This window comes from Scomber japonicus, chromosome 12, assembly GCF_027409825.1.
Source record: "Scomber japonicus isolate fScoJap1 chromosome 12, fScoJap1.pri, whole genome shotgun sequence".
NCBI lineage: Eukaryota > Metazoa > Chordata > Actinopteri > Scombriformes > Scombridae > Scomber > Scomber japonicus.
Window position 1 is genome coordinate 7,762,494 of NC_070589.1, and position 22,072 is coordinate 7,784,565.

General features: G+C 38.6%; 1 protein-coding gene across 1 annotated transcript in view; it reads left to right on the forward strand.

Moving 5' to 3' along the window:
• Nucleotides 1-22,072, forward strand: part of astn1 (astrotactin 1) — a 389,683-nt gene that overhangs the window by 99,368 nt on the left and 268,243 nt on the right. The window contains exons 5-7 of the mRNA XM_053329701.1: nt 1,164-1,313; nt 18,454-18,603; nt 20,354-20,503. Of these exons, the coding sequence (XP_053185676.1) occupies nt 1,164-1,313; nt 18,454-18,603; nt 20,354-20,503 (450 nt within the window). The remainder of the gene's footprint in view (nt 1-1,163; nt 1,314-18,453; nt 18,604-20,353; nt 20,504-22,072) is intronic.

Consider the following 22,072-nt stretch of genomic DNA (forward strand, 5'->3'; position numbering starts at 1 on the left):
CACAGAACAGCAGGACATGGTGAAGTTTTGTTACCATGCTCACATTTCATTGTGGCTGCTCCAGTTTTTTAACAACAACATTTTTAAACTTTAAAATGAAGCAGAAGCAAAGGGAAATGTTGGGTTTGCATTAGTAACTTAACACAGATCTAGCTGTTATCAATGAGATAACATTACAAACAGTAGGCAGTAACGTTGCTGAATGATTACTGTGAATCCTACATGTGTTGGTAGGACCTTGACACAGACAGAGAATTCATTATAATAATGATAATTACAGAATATAAACCCATTGAATAACTACAGCTGGAAAAAATAGACCATAATTAGTATTAAAAACTCAAAGTTTGATTTAAAGACATACTATGCCAGATTTTTGTAGGAAAAAAAACACCCAAAAAAACTATTCATAGGCTCATAATAATAATAATATTAGTAACTTTTATTAATACATTTAAAAAGAAGATAAACAAATAGAAACTACTAGAAACAATAGCAACAAATGAAACAAAATACATTTAATTAACATAAAAGTTGAAAAAAATGTTGTTAATGGTGTTAATTGTTTTAAATGGTGATGTAAATGAAGCCACCAAGGTTGCTAACCAGATTTCAACAAGAAGAGTATTCTAGGGTTTTGGGGCCCTGCAGCAAAAACACAGTCTAAATCAGGTAACAGTTTTGTTGGTAAATCTGAGGTTGCATACAGGTATACAGGCATAAAAGCTGACACATACATGCTGGAGAAATACCATGTAGTGTTTTAAGGCTATTACAAAAATTAGATTCTTTAAAAATGTATTTGTTTTCACTGTTTCTCAGAATCTCTTTCTGATTTTCTCCTCTGAAACTTAAATACATTCTGTATATTCCCTTAATGAGTTTTAATTTCATGCCAGCTTTTCTCCCTCTTTAATTTAGACTGTTTGACTTCTGCCCCAGTAAACAACACCCTGTTTTCTTAGCCCTGCTATACTTTCTGCTTGGTCCATTTCAGTTTTAAAACTCCTGCATCCAACCAAGAACATATTTGTTTCCATGTGGCTGATTCCTCATTTTTGGAAAGGAAAAAAAAACAAACAAACAAAAAAATCAGTTTGTGGTTCAACTATTTGTGGCTTTTCTGCCTCCATGTTTGTAATTATATCCCATTTTCCCCCCAGTGAGCGACAACACCAAGCTGGCCCTTATGAACAAATACAAGGACAACATCATCGCCACAAGTCCCATCGATAGCAACCACCAGCAGAACACCCTGCTACCGCACAACACGTCCACCAGCCAACGCAAACGTCTCTCCAGCAACACCCGCGGTGAGTCACTCCCTCCCATAGATTTACCCTTTGACAGAGGATAGAAGAAAATAGATCACATTGAAACACCACCGCTCCATGATATCTTCCCAGCACCAGCAGCAACAAGCACTACATCGTACAGTTACATTGTTGTGTTTTATTGTGGTACTAAGGCTGTCAGATCGATTTAGAGATGATGGTTTTCATGTTCTGTCCTACATCTACTGTAAGTATCTTTATGAATCCTGTTTGTATGAAGGACATTTACATCCCATTAGAAAACAAATATTTTCTCATGGTATCAACCACATAATGGCTACGTAAGGTCAAACTGAAATATGAGCTATTGTGATATTGCACCTATTGTGCAAACATTTCCACTTTTCAAAAGGATAAATTATTTTTTGAACGTGGGCATCGTTTGACGGAAAGTTGAGAGGCGGTGTTGCTAGGAGACATGCTATTAACTACTGTGGTGCATTATTGACTGTCAAATATGCATAGCCTTCGAATGATGATGAAAAGAGTGTTTTTCCCCACTCTTCAACAACATCAAATAGTGTTAGTAATCATTAGCATATCAAGTCCTTTACAGCATTCAACATTTGGAAGGACATATGTTGTTTACAGTTTATTTTTTGATTTAGAAAGTGGAAACTTGTTAGCCTAATTTGCTGTTGTTAGCACTGATTACAGCTAAATGTTATTAATGTTATTTCAGTGCCTGTTGAGCCATTGGCAGCATCCGCATGTTCAGCGGAGTGTTTATTCCCTTTTATAGAAACGAAGGGTCTAACAAAGCAGTAACTACCATGGCTTGAGACTGAAGCCGGTTCAGAAATACCTTAGAGTGCAATACCACCAATGGCCACTAGGTGCTCCAACTGATTCACCTTTAAATAATGTCAATCTCTCTCCAGAAATAAAAAGTCAATCATATTTTTTTCAATGTACCAATCTCCAAATCCAGGCCCTCTGATAATTGTGCTGGTGGTCATTTATTAGATCTGTTAATGAGATTTTAAGACTTTGATGTCTGTGGGCATTGATTGACAGCTGTGATTAACAGTCGGCTCCCTTGCTGCTCTCCACCGGGTCCAGGACCTGCAATGAGTCCGACTATTGTCGCAATATACAAATGTAATGGAACACTCAGAAATGTTCTTGCTATTATAAAAATATATATAGTTTTGTCAATAAAGATGAGGTGGGGAATGGAGGTATTAGGTGTTCATCTCACTGCTGCAGTGTGATCAATGCCCAGCTGCACAACTCTTTTATCTGCAAATGGTTATCTCTCCCGGGGTCTATGGAAGGAAGGAAAAAAAAATAAAATAAAAATCACAGTGAGTCACTGAATTGCACTACACCGGTGAAATCATTGGCAATATCATGAATGCCCTTTGGAAAACTCCCAAGGACCCGGAGACATTTTCAACTCGTTGGTTAAAAGTTATCAATAGCATAGTAAAAGAACACAATAAAATGTTAGGAAAGTTAGAGCAGGATAAGCTCTTTGCAAGACAGTGGGAATAAACTGTGTGGCATAACACATTGACCTTTGCACAATAAATCAATAAAAAGAAAAAAGTGTGAATGTGGAATGAATGTGAAACCTCAACATGTGCATTTTTTAGTTTCGTCTACCAACATAACCAAATTTCTCTCAGCTGTGCTTCATTCATATCATTCAGAAGTACTTTGAATCCATTTGTGCTGCTTTCAGTTTGTACTCACCACTGTCATCATCATCATCATCATCACAAACCCCCCTCTTCTTCCTCCTCCGCACCATCTCTCCTCACAGTCACCCCTGTCTGCCCCAGCTGTGATAGCAAATGAGTTGTACTATATGACAGAAGATTGAAGAACTGGAAATGAAGACAGAGAAAGAGAGGGAGAGAGAGGTTACAGTTGATGAAACAGAGAGACATCATCCCATTATGATAAACAAGAGAGAAAGAAGGCAGCGACATTTTCAAAATGTCATTTTGGAAATTTTCAGTTGAACTCAGACAATAATTCACTTTCCTCCACACTCGGCTGCCTGGATGCTTTATTCTCAGCCCAATTAAAAACAATTCTGTGGTGTTGCGGTGAAGAAAACTCCAAAAATACATTTCTTCTCTGGCTGGAACAGTACAAAGTGCACAGTAATCCAGAGACACTTTCCGAACTGTCATAAAGACTGTTATTGTTAAGCAGCAGGGACAGAAGCGAAGGTGTTCGTCTGTGCGTTTTATCACATGGATTTGTTCTTGCAATCATCCATTTTTATTGTGTCTCATTCATGACTGGTGGAAACCCAACATGACTCTTGGGAAAGTTTCTCAGTATAAAAGAGGAAGCAGAGGAAGCAGATTTTTGCCTTTCTTTGACCTTGGTTCTTTCAGTCCACACCTGCTGCCACCGCCATTCCTGAACAGTGACGTAAGCTCAAATAAAAGAACCAGAGAGGAGGAAAACAACTTTCAAGCAAACCCTTTTTATCAGTAATAGAGGGTGAGAACAAAGAGTGAAATGTCCCAAACACCCAAAGGAAAGTGGCTCCAGGCTCCCTCGGTAGCTCCAAATGGTGGCATTGGAATATTAAGAAGTTCAGAGTCCGGGTATTCTGTTACATCACTTCAGTGAACTGCAAACAACAGAGTGGTGTTTACCTTCCCAGCTAGTCCGTGAGGCTTTATACCAAAGTGATGAGAGAGTCAAAAGATCCAACACTGTGTTCATACCGATATTAGCACCATGGCAAAGCAACACGGCCTGCCCATTCATTTTAATGATATCACTGTGTTGGCACAGCAGAGTTCCTGACAAATAGAGCAACTGGCAATGTCATCCAGCAGACATTGAACTGTTCAATCAAGCACATGTTCGTGGGAGATGACTTTGGAATGTGAATGGTAAAATTATGTTGTATACTGGTGTTGGAACTCACAGCTAGCAGTAAGTTTGGTTATTAGGAATAGTTAATAATTATCAATGACATGTATTACTGTATTAAAAATCAATACAATAATAAAACAATACAATTATTAATATCATTATAAGGAGGCATGGCCCTGATGTGAGGGACCAATAACCAAATAGTGGATGTTGTCTCAATAAAAAAGTGTTTATCCAAGAATGTCAACATCTGGGTTTGAATTCATCAAGCTGGTATTACATTATGTGTGCAAACAGCCACAGGAAACTTCTCTTTAACATGTACAACAAAGTTTATACATTTTAACGTTGTCAGTAACACTTCGATCAATAAACTTCTATCATACAACTACATTAAGCAAGCAATCATACACAATAGTGGTTGTAAACAGCAAAACTATACAGTATTGGTGGAGGGTTGTGGGTGGTTGGGTAGAGGGGGATGCGAGAGAGGAAGGAGGAAGAACAAGATTTAGGAGTGTGAACCCTGTGAGGTTCAACATCATGTAAGAGTTCCCATCAACCAGGATGACTGAAAGACTTAAAAAGGGACAGTTAAATCAAACAAACCCCAGTCAGTCATGCACCTCCTCCAGTCACCAAAATTGCGTTGGACAAAGCTGAGCACGTCTGTTTCATGCAACATGTGTCTGACCACAGAGTAGCGTGTGGTAGACTCGCAATATGTGTGTGTGTGTGTGTGTGTGTGTGTGTGTGTGTGTGTACATGCAAGGTTAGTGGGTGAAAGAACAAACTATCTCAGACTGTAGGAGAAAGCTGTGCTTGCTTTTATTTCCACAGTGACATTGCATGCAAACATCCTTATTTGGCAGCTGTGGTCTGACTTCAAAGAATAAAATGCAACCCATGGCCTCACACATGATGATAAGCTAACACAAAGCAGTCCAAGCAGTTGAACAAACACAAATCAGCTTAGTGTGATAAACACAACCACAAAAAGCAGGAAAACAGCAATAATATTTTTTCAGTTTTCCCACAACTTCACAACAGCCATAAAGCTGAAAATAACACACACTTTGGTAAGCTATCTCTGCCCAGACTTAAGCCTCTTACTTGGACCATTTAGGGGAGTGAGTAGGTGGGTGTGTAGTTCGTTGGTTAGGTCAGCTGGATCCTGACAGAGGCCGTCTTCTCGCTCTGTCGGTGGGTTTCCTGGCAGCTGATCCTTAGTTGTGGAGGAAACGGTGAGTCAACTCATGTAAAGACCAGCAGGGCTCAGGGGTTATCCTTTGCCTTTCTTCTGCAGGAAGAATAGGAGCACTGCGTTGCACAGCGGTCTCCTTCTTTGGATCCAGTAACATGCTCAGTTGAACACAAATACTACTTGTCCAGCAAGGATGAGATTGTGTGGCCTAGTTACAATTAACTTGTGTATATATGGTGATTACTTTCTTGTAGCTGTGTAAACAGCTGGAGGCAAAGTTGAGGGAGGGGATTTCTGGTGTTAATTCTCTGTGTGATGTCATGGCAGGGCAGGGCAATCCCTTGAGTGTTCTGGTGGGTCTCGTCCAATTGAAGCTGAGAGTTTAACTCTGCTGGATTTTGCAGGCCTGCTTTTGTCTCATACACATGGTCAATGAGGCACAACAGTGGAGAAAACAGAATGTGAAATTCTGTGTCATTGTGTTATAAGAGGCTGAAAATGGCAGCATTAGTGATTAGTTTGGGCACTTACAATGACCTGTGTTCCTGTTTCATTACAAGGACCTCTTGTGGCTGTACATATGATGACTGGTGTCTCTTGGACAAAAAAGCAGAGGTATCAGGAAGTTGTTTGTACTGAAGTCCTCTTGGGGATGCGTTCTGAGTGAATGAGTGGTCATACAAGGCTAGTGGGAGCATGCGTTCTATACCCTTTCTAATGACAACAGTCTACATTGGTTTATTTGAACAATAATCATTTTAGTTGACTATAGTCTACTGTACTAACCAAACCTTAACCATAGAGGTTTGGCTTGGTTGTTTACATTGGAGGACTTAGCTGTGTGGTCATTTTTGCATTTGTTTAACCTTGAAAACTTCCAACATTGTATTTTATCTTTGCACTTGAAGCAACATTCCTGGAACTGCTTTAACACATTGCGGTTTTTGGTCCAAAAACCCACTAATGTTGGTGAGTCTGAATTTGACTTGAGCAAATCAAATCTACCTCTGGTATGAACAATCTGGTCACATCAGTATTTAAGATGGTAAAATGTCACAGCAAAACCTCATATTGTCTATTGATAACCATGTTATCAATGGATTTGCTCGCTTGGGCTAAATACTTCTTTAAATTGGTGAAGTATGATATTGACCAATTGCACATCTTGGCAATGTCGATCTTTGAGGGACCAAAAATCAAGAGAGTCCAAAACAGAGGCAACTATTAGCTCAGATAATTTGTGACTCTTACTAAAATGTTTCTGTCACACAAGTGTGTTAGTGGTTAGCTCACCGGCTACAGTAGTTCACCAAACAGCAAAATATGCAATGCTTGAAGTTTGGGAATGTGGCGTATGCATTTTGCTGTGCTACTGCTGGTGTGACCAGAGCTTTAAGTTGTAAGGAATACTACTTCATTTTCAAAATCATAGAATAATTGCAAACAGTCTGGTACCCATGTCCAGCCACTGAGTTTAAGGGTCTAACAATGCTCTGTCTACTCAGTCCATTTTTGTCACATTTGGAAAGTGTTGTATCCTGCATATATAACATTACAGTTCTCACAATGACATGGCATTATAAGACTTCATTTATTCATACGACACACCTGTGTACGACATTGTAATGACAACCACTGTCCGTCACTGGCTTGTTAGTTGTAACTGCCCTCTGCTGGAATCGAAGAGGAATGCAACAAAATAGAAACAGTAAATGATGTTACACTTGAATCACTTTAACTGACTGTCTGAGAAAATCTTGTCTCAAATGTTGTCTTAAGTGTCAGCATCACTTGGCATCTCCAGGCTTAAAACACAATACAAGTCAGCAGTTCCAGGACACCAAGGCCTGAAGAGCCTCACTGTTGCAGTCCAGCAGCAAATTAAAAAAAAATCTGTGTTCACGGATTGATTCAGGAGCTCTGTGTTTTGGTGTCTTCCTCAAAAAGGCTTTTTCTTTTTCTTTGTCTCTTTATCTCTGTCTTTTTCTGACTGTATCTGTTAGAATACGGACAAGCCATGGGTCTCATTTTTTTCCCTGCAAGCCAGACAGCCCACTGACACCACAGTTCCACGCTCAGAAAAAGAAAGGGAAGGTCTCATTCTAAATCATTTAGTAAAGATTTGACTTTAAAATGCAGAACATGAAGCCCAAAACTACAGAATGGAAAAAAAAATCTCTGTGCATTCCTTAGGGTTGTTGTATCAGCTTTGCGTATGAAAATAGAGGGGATTTGCCTCTTAATGCACTCAGCCAACACACACAAATACATACGCATACACACTTGAAATGTTCGTGCTTCAAGGTACAGGTTAGTATTCACAAAAGCCAGCAGCATAGGAACGAGGCTGTCTAAGCAGGCAATTAGATCTGCTTCATGTAGTTTTGAGGCGTTGTTGTTAGCGTTTCCAGTCAACTATTTTCATCTTTGTCATAAAATATGCACAGATGGAGCTATTGTTGTCCTCGGTGGGCAACTTGTGCATGTGTGAGGCGAAAGCAGGTGAGGTAATGACTCGATCCCTTTTTGCTGAAGATGCCCAAGTGGCTCTCTTCACTTCATATGTCAGCATGTTTTATGCACTACAGAGTTACTTCTGAAGCAGCTGAGTAACAAAGTTGGCAAACAGAAGGAAGCAATGTCAGGAGGGAAGGGTGTGGCCCCCATCTGTAGTTCATGATTATTATGGCTTATCCTTCTGGACAGTACAATGCAATGAAGCTGAATTAAATTTGTGGACATGGTTATGGTTTTATTGGAGGTATTATTCTTCTGTATACATAACAAGGGTTACCATCATCTGTCATGTATCAGTAGGATAAAGGGTGACAATTATCATTGAGCTAGGGCAAACAATTAAGTCCCTGAACAGTAGTATGTTTCTGGGTGTCTAAATGAATTCAATCTTAAACATTTAACTTAGAATACATACCTTTTTACAGCATACATTTTGAATTGACAGTGAATTAAGTTGAGTTGGAACTAATAACATTAACGATGGCTCATTTTGACTTGAGTATGTCAGTAAGCCATATGATTGACACTAGAATAACACTATTGGTAGTAGCAGTATTAGGAGTAATGTGTTTATTGGGAGCATGTAAAGTCTTAAACATGTAAAGTGTTAAATATAAATGTTACCATTTGGTGTACTGTACCAGAATCTTCATCTGCAGTCACTTCAGCATATAAAAAACAGCACAAAGCAAAAAAATACACGACACTTACAAAATACAAAGCTACACGTCACTGTGTCAGATATTCTGAGTTATTAGCATAAAAGGTCTGTTTGTTTGTTCTACTTTGTTGTCAAGAAGAGAGTGGGAATGTAAGGATGCTAGCAAGGAGCTAGCAAACCAACTAGCAGGTGAAGCCACGAGCTAACATGTAGATAACATATTATTCATGTTTAGTGTGAGCTGCACTTCTTTCAGCTTCTTATATTCATACATGTGGCACCTGTTGTGTTGTCCATAATCTATATCATGTTGGTTATATCCCAAATCTATTTGTTTAATGGCCTGGATTTTATACTGTGCTCTGACCCCTAGCGATAGCTTTATATGTCATGGAACTGTGGACCAACTCAGACAAAGTATTACTTCATCTCATCTTTAGAATTCCACAGGATTAACTAAAAAATACTTATTTTAACAGTAAGGAGGGAGATTTAGTTATTCCTTTTAAAATGAGCAATTGGACTCAAGCATCATCTGTTAGTAATGACTCAATGCTTCAGAAGTAATGAATAATTATTGTCTTTTAAGAGTCTCTCCTTAGTGTTGTTCTTTTTACTTTTCCAATTAGTTATGCTGGTCAGTGTTTTCTTTTTTCTTTTACAACACTCCAACTTATGTTTATATGTCTTGGTCAAAAGTTGTTTTTTTTATTTAGTTATTTTTTAGTGCTGCTTCTCAGTCATCTAAGGCACAGTTTTTGGCATGACAACAGTCTCCAAAAATATCGTCCGTGCACTGTAAAGTCGTGACTGGTTGTTTGTTCAGAAACTTACCACTCCTACGCTTTAATTTCACAGATACTTTGCAGACAGTTGCAAACTTCTCCAACCTTTTTAATGTGAAAGAAAAAATGATGTTACTTGCCCTGCCTTAGAAACATATCATGGACATTTAATGTTAAATAGGCAGGGTTAATGGAAGTCTCGTTTGATTGAAATGTGGTAAATTAGAATAAATGTGGGAGGTGTGTTTATTTTGGAATATAGTTGGTGAAGAATTTGTGCATCTTAAGCTGTCTGCATGTGGAGCCCCTGATCCTTCATTATTCAGCTACAGTGGTTTTGTCCTTTAATGAAAAAAAAAGTAAAGCACTCACATATTGTGTTTCAGAGTCTTTTCATACTCCCAATGGTTAATTAAAACCCCCAAAAAACGGTGCAAGCTGCCAAATCTTTGTTCTCACCTCTGTGAAGACTTGCACATCTAAAAATATACATATTCTTTGAGTTTTGGTTTGATTCTCAGCATTAACCTAGGCTTATCTGCTTATAAACTGAATTCTGTCTTCAGATCCAATTTTTACCATTCACAAACACGCACAGTCGCCTTGACTGAAACATTTGTTGTCAAAAGACTTTTTCTGTTACACCAAAACTAAAAGACAATCTGCAACTTCAAGCCTCCTTATGTTGAGGGGTCTTTTGGCTCATGCTGTAGATACCATTAGTGTTGTTTGTTCTAATAAACACTACAAACAACTTGTAATTACAGTTATCATTTCCAGTCATAATTAAACAGTCTTTATCTACCGTTTCTACAGGTACTGTAAAGGCAGGTAAGAATATTACTGGATTATATTTTCTTCCACATTAAGTATAATACAACCAACTTTATATAACACACTATCATAGAGCAGCTAAAATATCTCCTTTTCCACATGTTACTTTGCTGTGAATGGGATTAGACGTCAATGCAAACTCCAAACACAGCGTTGGTTCTTTCAATACAACAACAAAGTCAACAGAAACATTGTTGTCTCTTACAAATGATTTCCAGTCAGTTCTACTTTGCATTTTTCAGTCTGTGTTAACATAAACAGTCAGTCAACTTTAACACCGACTATACTGATGTTTCACATTGTAAGTCTTTCATCGACTCAAAAGGCATCATTGATTCCATTTCATATAGGCTTTTAATATGAAGCATCAGCAGTTGATAGAGTTGAGTTGCACTTAAGTGGTTGAAATTGATTAGCAATCAAAAACAGTAGTGGTTGTTAGAGGCACTCTTGTAGTAATAATAATACCCTTGCAATGTTACTGTGGTAATAAGACATTTTTATTTTTGTACTGATGAATCAATACTGTGGAATTCCACCCTCCTCTTTATTGTTTTCCACTCTTTATTAATGACCACTCTTTATTTAATTGTGTCCCCAGTTACTATCTTATATAATGGTAAGTATGACACCATTTAGTTATTATTTTTAAATAGTATCAAGAATTGTTTCAAATGGGATTGTAATGTATCATTTTCAAGACAAACACTCATTTTTTGGTTTTACCCATTGTTTTAAGTTAGCTCTCATTGCAAAATGGGCTTATTTCTGTAAACAGGGGCAATTGGTGTCTCTGTCTTCTTGGACTAGGAATCAGCTTGCAGAAACAACACTCTTTTATTAAAAAATGATTGATATTCCTGTGATAGCTTTACTTCAAGTGGATGTTTCATTGTACAAACAGCTGCTATTGATGATATCAGTGGTCTAGACGTGTTAGTTGCTGTGGCATCCCTACTTTCTTGACTTGTTGATTTATGTGTTCACTTCCTCCGTCCGGGTAGATTGTCATTCAGGTGCCTCTCTCTTGCTCAGATTCTAACACTCTTCTATCTTTATATGGTTGTAGAGGAGTGGGGCAGAGGACATATTAACTTTTTTTGTCTTTTAAAAAGCACTCGTGCCTGCTGTGCATGTTGAGCGGTGGGTGAATATCCCACAGTGAATCTAGACGGGTCTGTCTTGTTTTCATGGCAGCGTTTAGCACAGCACCTTTTAGCTCCTGTTTAATAGAGAAGGATGATGAATACCTGCTGTGTTAGATCTAGTCTTGATTCCTCAGGAGATGCTTTTATTCTTCTCTGTAAGCCAGGCAGAAACACAGCACTACATTTCTAGTGTCATCCTGGTCAGAAACGTTGAAGGAAATAGTCCACACTCCTTCCTCTGTGATGTATCTTAATGACTCTTAAATTCCTGTCAGCACCAAGCTCAACCTATGAGACCTGTGATACCATTGACATGTTTTTAGCAAAATAGTTAAGAGAACGCTTCTCTCTAATTGGAAAACTTTGATTAAGTAAACCTTTCTAGCAGACGTGCCTTTTGCACTTGATTATTTTTTAATTTAACTTTTGCTTTAATCTTGAGCAAGAAATGTTATTTAAAAAAAAATTCAGCTGCACCTCTCAGTGATGGGTTGGTATGCATTCACATCACAAGCTGTAAGGCACATTTTCTCTCGACTGTCTACGAAACTACTTTTCTTCTTGTATATAACAGAGGGAGACATTCTGTCACACTTTGAACCACTTTAAGTTATTCCAGTGTAGAACTATTACATTGTAACCAGCACGTCTTTTATGTTCCCTCATCTTTAAAACTCACGTAGCCTCAAAGCTGTCCTTGACATCTTAGTTCTAGTCGGGTGTTCAGAGAGCCAATGAAAAAGGATGGTTTCCTGTAATTCTGGACAGGAACAGTTGTAATAAAATAGAACAAAAATAACAGATGGTTTACTTTGGTTGATCATTAAAATTTCGAACTTGATGACGTCATTAGATGAAAAGCCAGCAGATAACCAAAGTCATTAAGATTCCACCTCTGGAGACCATGGATATCTATACCAGATGTTTGGTGATCCATCCAATAGTTGTCATGAAATCTCATTAAAACCAAAAATGTCTACCTCATGGTAGACCCTAGCAGGGAAGTCAGGGGATTACAAAAGACAGTTGGCATCATTACTGGGGTACAATAAACCTGTGTACAAAATCATGGCTACCCATTCAATTGCTGGAGTATTTAAGTTGGGACCGAAGTGTTAATAATTTTCCCGAAGCTGGTTCCATTTTCTCAGATGTGTGGCTTTTCTGCTTTTCCTACTTCTATATAATTTATATTTGAATACCTTTTCATTTGGGGCTTTTGATTGACCAATATAAGCAACTCAAACATGCCACCATGGACTGTCAAAACCTTTGCTTTTGTTGTTTTGAAAATGCTTTGTGATGTGAAAATAATTATTCCATAGATCAGTAATTAAAGTGATCATTGATCATGACATGACGGCAGCCGCGGGGCCAAATACTGCAAACAAGAAACTTTAACTAAATTCTGGCTAAAACTTTACTTAAACTTTCACTATTAGACTACTTGTTTTTCCATCAAGTGATTATTTTTGTTATGAGTGCTCTTGCATGATTTTGGACTTTGAGGAACTGGAATTGAGAAGTCGTCGTCAGTGTTTTCTTTGCCTGAAGAGTACCCAAAACAGTTCTCCACACTGGGTGATTGTTATTATCCATGTTGATGCCCTGATGAGTTATTTAACTTCTTCAACTTAGTTTGTAATCTCATTAAGGCTACTCAGTCTGAGACACACTCTCACAAAGTCTATGTCCCAAATCAGGGTCAAGATATTTAAACAGACTGTCCTATTCCAAAGGTTCATTCAAATATGAACATTTCTTTTGCTAGAGTTAAGAAGACACTACTCCTTGTGACCATTAGTATTAAACAACATATTTAGCTCAGGTGGCCATTGGTCAAATGATATCATAAAGTTACCATGAGGTTGCACATATTTACAATTTTGTCGATGGCAAACTTGAAACGTTTTAACCATCCTGCCACTATATTGTTTGCTTCCTGTGAGCTTTTGGAGTTTCACTTGCAGAAGAGCAGTAGGTTTACCCCAGTACCCTTCAGTTGTTTGAAGGCCATATCTTCATGGGCTAACTTGTGACGAGCTGATGACCATCAAACAACCCCCGCATCTATTGTACTGTAATATGGCATACCAGCACTTTCTATATAAAAATTACATCCACTTGATAAAGAAAGACAAAGCTGAATGGTGACACTTTAAGTAAAGCTTTGCCCAGAATCCCACAAACATTTGGTTCCTGATCAATGGAATATTTCTTTCCATATGTTACCACATTTTGACATGTATAGATTACTTATTTTATCCAGCCATTAGTCAAAAATGAAAAGGTATTCAATTTATGAATTAAGATTACAGTATATCAGGAAAGCCTTACATCTAAAAAAGTGGAACTGGCAAACGCTTGTAATTTTTTAGTCATGCTACTTTGGTCCAGACTAAATTATATCTCAACTATTATCAAATGCCATGAAATTTTGTAGAGATACTCATTGTCCTCAGGGTGTGTTGAAAAATTCTGTGTAGTATACAATGCCTCTTGTTTCACAACTCAGCATTTTTCATACCATCAATGTGCCTGCAAGATGGATATTTATTTAAAGTCTACACATCATTCCGTCTTATTTTGTAGTTATTGGAAAATGCTTCCTGCTGAAGTACTCCCTTCTTCACCAATCTCCGCTTAGACATTTTATTTGACTTCATTTCATTGCAGCGTTTTAATAGCACGCTGAATAATGTTCCCGAGGACTTTGTTCACTGCCAGTAAACATTTCTGGGGGAGAAGTGTGCAGTGAATATTGCTTTATTATTAAATCAGTGGTGTGAAATGCTGCTGAAACAATGGTGTCATCAAAAAAAAAAAAAAAAGCCTTCCCACTTGTGAAGTACAGCAATGCCAACATCTGTGCTGTCAGATAGTCATGGCTGCCAATAATGTTTACACGACACATTCATATCCTCAGCGCATATTGTTTTAAAACCAACAATATGAAAAGCTGATGAAGCTGCCGTCATGAAAAAGTCCTTCTTAGTTTGTCACATTGACACCGCTGCCAACAGTGTTTTCAGTCCCCCCCCCCCAGTCCCCTCATTGTTTTCAAGGGATCTTCTCCACTTTAATCAAGCACTGCGTCTTGGTTGGGGATTTTTAAAGCTCTTTTCACTGAGCAACATTAGCATGAATTTTATTTCCATTCACATTTATCCCGCTGAGGCAGCAAATCTTTGCTGCTTTGATGGATTTTCCCTCTCACTTTTTTTGATTCGCAATCCGCTAACACTTGTAAGACAAGCTTCAATACATGCCCTCTAAATGTGGCTAATGCCTCTGCTAAAATACTCTCCATTGAAATGCATTGTGAACATATGGTAAGTGCAGTTTATTTATCACAATGTGCTATACACATATATATATATATAAGATATATATAAGATCATACTGTAGAGGTAAGTCACAAAGCAGTCGGGCCAATTCACAGCAGAATTTTTCCTCCTACTTCGAAGCAAAAGAGAAACATTTACTTGCTCATGCAAAACAGAGAATGTTTGAATGCTATGAATGGGATTATTTTTGCAATGGATGCTGCTTTTTTTTTTTTTTTTTTACCTTTTATCCAGCGCTTTTCCTTGGCAGCGTAACAGCACTTTGACAGGGCTCATGTGTTTGCATCTTCAATTAATCCCAGCTTAAAAAAAACAACCACCCCCCAAAATTAAAAAAATAAAGAGTCATGTTGGTATTGTCCAGCAAAAGGCCACATCAACATGTGTTATGCATGATTAGCAGTTTATTTAGTGTGCATGTGTTCAGTCTCTCATGCTGTATCCATGTCATCCACTGTTTCCATTTATAATTCGTCAAATTGATTCACTTTGACAGTCACTCACCCCATTTTGCCCTTAAATACCCCTGAGCTAATATATCATATATAAATAAAATATCAGATCAGAGTTACTTCCAGCTGTTTAACACAAAGCAATGTCAAGCTGCAGATAGCTGGAAACATTGTCTCTATTGTAAAACATTTGTTGTACTTTATTTAAAATAAGATCCTTAGTATACCCAATAAAAAATATAGAGAAAAAAAGATAATTAATCTCAAACTGTAAAATCTGAAAATCAATCAACTATTGTATTGATGAAGCAGTTTGGTAGTACCAGTGTCTGTTTCTCAGTGTACAGTATGTCATTGTTGCCCTCGGGATTGGACTGAATGTCACATTGGATATCATCAAAATGCAATAAGCATTTTTTTTAAATGTTTTTTACATTTTATAGGCTATACAATTAATTAATTCAAATAATATCAACAAGGTCAATACATAATGAAAATACTTGACAGGAAATGACTTAGTTACAGCAGTTACACACACAGTCAAGACAGCCACACGTAACATGAAGGACATCCCTAACTATCCACTGGAAAAACTAAAGATTACTAAAATACCCCAACATTGTACCACATGCTTAAATATAATGTAATAGAATGAAAATAAAAGGGGCAATGAACTGTTTTCCGTTGTCAACATGAGATAACACAATTGCTTTAGATGGTGAAAAACTAGAAGATTATTGTTAATGTTTACTCATATAAGCAAGTTAAAGCATACTTTAAGTTGATGTAATAAATTACAGTACATTAGTCAACCATAGCTATGTGGTAGAAACACACCATGTTTCAAACATATTCCTAATCCAGTTTTAGAAAAAAACATACAAAATACAGTGTTGTTGACAAGGTAAATACATTAAGAGGCAGTAAAATTAATGATATTCAAAATTATACATCGGAGAGAAAGGTTGAAAGTTTGAAGAAGAGCTAGAAAAAGTTAGTAAAGCTGTCACAATACACAGGCAAGTAGACTGTAGAGCAGACTGCACTTTACTAATGAACCCTACTTCAGAGAAATCCTGTAATTATAGAATAATCAATTTGTCTGAGCAGAGGTTTATAAAGCTGTTTGTTTACCTTTGAATCTGACACATTTAATATAATTTCCTAATTGTTCAGATATGTCTGTGTTCCCATGGAAACTCCAGAGATAGGTAGTGGCAACCTTATCAGACACTTGCGCAGTGTATTGTTATTGATCAGCGACAACACGATTTAACTGTTATTCAACTGTAGTGCTGCTGTACATGTTGAATTGAATAGCTGGGAATCATAGATCATAGATACATCAATGTCACAATGTAACATTATTAAAGCAGTGAGCGTTTTATAAAGTCAAAGGAAGCAAAACAAACTGTTGACCAGAAATAACACAGTAATGTCATATTGATTACTGAGAGGTGAGAGAATATTTATTCCTGTCTCTTTTAGTTGACAGGCAGTGTCAGTTTTGTTAAGGCTAGAACACACAGCTTGATGCAGGCTTGTGTTTGAAACAGGTGACAGTAACCCATTACATTATAATAAAAAACATAGTAAAATTTGTAAAACATCTAAATCTAAATTATTTAAGACTTTAAACCTATCTACACATCAAGAAAAGATGCACAATGTTGCAATAGTGGCAACCATAGCAACCCATGCTTCATTTGTGATTATATACAATTGGTGGAATGTTGTTAATATGATAGTTTCCTCATATTTGGACTGTCAAGTCCATTGCTGTGTCTCAAATTGCCTACTTCTGTACTTACACTTAATATTTTGAGTGTGTTCACATTGAGATGTATGGAAAAATACAGTGCACTGTAATTACCAGGATGGTTTCACTCAAAACAGTCAAAAAGTTGAGTGTGGAACTATGGACACTTCTCGCCCTCAATGGTCGCCATCTTGGCTACATAATGGAAGAGGAGGGATCACTTTTCTGACCACAAATGGCGACCGAGGACAGTGTAACTACGGTGAACGGTATGGTTTACATTGTACAAATGCATCATATGTGTGTTTTTTACACTAAGCACCACTTTACTGTTGTCACATATAAGCCATCAGTAGGTTTATTGGGTTAATTTAGCAGTCCAAATATTTGGTACCGCAAACACCAATGCTAACGCTAGCTTGCTAAGTACCGTAAAATCATTTCCTGTAAGTGCGCAATGGTTGTGTTTCATTTAAGACAACACTAACCTGTCAAAATGTGTGCACTACATAAGTCAGTACGTAGTGTACTACACAGCAGTGTACTAACAGCAGTATGTGATATGAGACACAGCATGTTTGTAGTTGGTTGACATATTAGCTTTTAGCATAAACTCAGATCAAGTAAACCTTTTTAAAAAATGACAGAATGCATTGAAAATAATACATTTTGGTGTGAAATTATAATGTTGTAATTGCTAATGTGACTACGCTTTAAGCCCTTCACTCTTAATCTTATCCAAAATGATTGTAGCCGTTCAGCAAGTCTTAAAATAATGAGGAAAAAATGGTGAAGTGGATGTGATCTAAAACTCTTTGCACTTCAGCAAGAAGAAGTTTCATTACTAAATCAGTGTACATTTCCAATGCTTTAATTCTTCCCACATATCCCCCAGTGTTAATATAAAGGAGCGTTTGAATTTCCTCTTAATATCTAACTTGATTTCCTACATTACTGTATTCCACTGTGCAAAGAGCTCACCGTAGAAGAGAAGAGTTTTAATAAATGGCTCAAGGTGAGGTACGAGTTGTTCATATTGCATTCCCCCAAGGATGGACTTCTTACTGTACAACAATTTAACAGCTTAAAATGAGAGAAACTCAAGAAGCTATTGTACCCATGTGCTCACATCCATGGGGATGGTTTGTCTGGCTTCATTTTCTATCAGGAAGTCACAGCAGGTCTTCTTTTAGTCTACTCAAGGATCTATATTAATGTACTCTTGTTAGATCAGTTATCACAGTTTGAGTGGAATGGAAAAATAACTGTAATGTTCAAAAAAAAAAAGAAAAAAGTTGTTTTCAAGCTTTTCTTTAATGCATGATATCATTAACTCTGCTTGGCTTCCATCTCCATTAGCCTACATTTCAACTATTGATTTTAGAAAACTTTTATGCTCTGATCTGTTTCAAACTGAATCCAGCAATGGGTTCAGATTCCCTTCTGGCTGCCCTTTCCCTGCCATCAGTCTGAGGCGAACTTGAGGACAAATTCCCACTCACCATTGGTCCAGAACTTTCTCTTTTTGTTTCATTGGAGGTGTATTTTTTGTGTGAATCCAACAGCGGGTTCAACTTTCTTGAACCCAGACGGGGACTCTGGGACGGAGGCAGACAGCGAGCCTCAGCTGGCCTTTTACACCGATCCAAACCGCAGTCGCCGCCGGAGTCGAGGTATGAGAAATGGTAACGCCAACAGCGCTTGGGGCTCAGGGGGTAAGGAGGACTCGTACACCTACAGACAGTTTATCCCGCCGTCTGACGGTATTACCATCGTCACAACGCATGACAAGTAACCTTTATAGTGCATATAGCAGATGGATAGTCCAGTGTTGTGTGTGTGTGTGTGCTCGTGATTTGGACTCCTTATGGAAACACATAGACTTTGTGTAAATGCTGTGTGCTGTATATATATCGGTGTGTTCATAGAGTGTTTTGTCAGTGGTTGTGAGCATGCAACACTGATCTCGGTGCATCTGCATACAATCTTGTTGACTGAAATCAAACAAGACGACGAGATCAGAGGTTTTCAGTGGCAAATATTTAGATATTGATTGCATCTTGAAACATAAAGAGCACCACTTTTTTGTAATAATGTTGCACACAAATATGATTTTTTTTAAAAAGAGGATGCTGTGCAAATACTGTCAAAGTGAAAGTCGAGCAGCACGCTTTATCTGTCGGCATGCCATGTCCTTGCAGCTTTGATGTACAGTAATGGGGTGTGGAAAGGAGAGACGGAGGAGGGAAGAAAAACATTAATAAAAAAAATAAAGAAGCAATGCACTCAAAATAATAGTTGCTGTCAGAAGGTGTTACAAGCCTTTACAACGCCTCCAAGCCAATTATTCCCCCGTCATGTGCACAGGTGTCACAAACACGGCGAAGCCTCCAGAAGTGCAGCCAACACCTTTAATTAGAGCCAGGTTTAAGAATAGAATAAAGAGGTTGCGATGCAGCTATAACTAATGTTGTTTAGATCCAGGGGAAAGGATGATTCACAAGGCCTGACAAAAATATTTCTTCAAGTCAGACGACTGATGAGAGGGAGGATGAGAATATTGAAATATTACGCTTTTTTATTTTTTATACAGAGAAGATAAATGTCCATGGGATAAGTTTTGCAATGAAAATGCAAGCCAATATAAACTTTAAAAAACGATGTCAAAAAAAGGTGAAATTTCGCCCACATGCATAGTTTTCTGGCTAAGTAACTTGATTAAATAAACTAACTTTACATAGAAATAATATAACAGGGTCAGCTCTCTGCCTTGCCTTTAGTTTAAAGCATCACCTCTGGCACTTTTTTGAATGAGAAAGTTCTTCCAGGGTAATTTAAAAGTGACAATGTAATCTAGAGTTATTCCGCTAGTGAAAAATAACCACTTTAAACAAAGCGCGAGTGGCTCCAGTCAAGGTCATTGTGTGATTTTTGTGCATGTGTGTGTGTGTATGCATGCCCCTGTGGGTATGAGGTTACGTTTAACACTTTCTGTGTTGCTCTCTGGAGTCAAAGAGATAAGGGAAGCATTCTCACTGTGGCGGAGAGAGAGGAGAGGAAAGGGGAAGAGGGAAGGTTGCGAAACAACCTCTGAACCTTTTTTATTCAGGCCCATGTCTCTTTTTTTCCCCCCACATCCCAGCGTGGGTGTTAATACCCTTCAAAGGTAAATCTTATTTCTGTGGCACCGAGTGGCCCCAGCCTAAACCTCCCAAAGGCTGGCATTTTTTGATCCAAAGGTCCTTTTCATGGGCGCTAAGCCCGTTTTTTGGCTTGTTTGTAAAACGACTCTGTGTAGGCAGTGTGTAGATGTTCCTGTAACTTGAGCGCATGTGTGTTTATAGTATGGAGGTGTTGTGTGTGTGTGGAGGGGGGGATTAAGTGCGGTCACTGCTTCACATATCTCTACTCGTTTGTTGTTCCCGCCTCCTCCGTTCCCCTTCCTTGTTTGTTTGTTCACAGCAGCAGGTTCCCCACGGAGCCCCATCAATAAGACCACCCTGACTCTGATCAGTGTCATCAGCTGCGTGATCGGCCTGGTTTACTCCTCTCACCTCTCCTGCAACCTTTCGGTGCGGGTAATCCTACATGTGCCGGAGCACCTCATCGCTGACGGTAAGGTTTTACACCGGCTTGTGATTATTAGACACACACACACACACACACCTACCTCTCTGTGGGCACCCAAAGCCCCGGGGGGCTGAGCTAGCTTTTATTTTTTCCGGTGCTCTCCAGGGAGTTCAGCCCGCTATATCTCTCAAACCGAATGCAGGCATTTTACGGTCGAGCTGCTGATTTTGTTCTCTCTCTCTCAAAGACAAAGGTAAATGCCAGGTCAGCCCCCCCCCCACCAAGGTTTCCCATGTGAAACCACACAACAGATGTGCCCTCAAAGCATCAGAGCACATTGAAGCCAGGTCGCAGTGACCACCCGCCGCAATCCCCCCCAGCCCCCCCTTGTACTTCCTGATATGTTGAACCACCTCGCTAATGAATTTCAATGTAGCACCTGCAGTAGAAGAAAGCACCGCGGGGGCCAAGCGCTGGCTCCTGCTGGCTCATTGGCATTTTTCAGCTGTCACAGGAGTGAGCTTGGCAGTCCAGATATATTATAGACTGTGACTAGGCTCACTCATCTATCATCTGGAGGTCTGATTTGATTCGGAGCGCTGCTGCCTTTCCGGTGGTATACGCTGGCCTGCCAGGAAGATATTAAAATTCCAGGGAGGCGTCCAGGGAGGGAACTTTGAAAGGAGATGAAAGATGGCGAATTCGCCTGTTGAATTACAAAACTGGGATCGATTTAGAATGTTTCCATAAATGTCTCCACAATCTCATCAGACTTGATTTGATGTCACGGTGAATCAGATGAAAATCTGGATTCCACCACCAGGGAAAGAAACTATTAATGCCAACAGCTGCGCATGTGTCTGCCTTCAAACACTGTGAAGAAAAAGCACAGTAATGTAGAGTCACACCTTTCTCCTTGGCTTTCACATCAGGGAAAGCAATCATGTGGAGATGTTTGTCTGTTTACATTGGGGTAACAATATCTACTATTCAAGATTCATGACAAAAGACACCACAGAGTTTCTTTACAACCAACTTGGAGATAGTGTAACATACAATATCATCTCAAATAGTGTTGTGTGGGAATATGTTTTTTTAAAGCCATCTTTCTTCTCTGAGTTGTGACCAAATCATTTCCAATATGTATAACTATCCTGTGGTCCATGTAAAGACAACATGTATGTGTCAGTTCTGGTGAGAGACCTTTTGTTGCATGACATATCTATTCCTGGTCCTGAACCTTTATGCTATGTATCATAGCTATGAAAGGCAATCAGCCAGAAGCTGGACATTCCAATCACTCAGCAGTGAGTCTTCTTGGTAAATTTTGGGTTGGAAAAAGTACACAATAAAAAAAAGCTAACAGATGGCTGGACCCTGTGACCAGACACATACATAGAGAATGCCACACCCGAGGACAAGTTTGACAATTTTTATTCACAGGTAATACCAAATTTAACTAAAACTATGGGAGTCAGGAGGCTTGGCCAAAAAGAACAAAAGATTAGTAAAGTCATGTGCCAGTCTAGCAGTTGGCCATAGGACCAAGAACCTAATCTAATGAAACAAAGCTAGGAAAACTGGACCGCTGGGTCACCGTCCTCTAAAGGAACA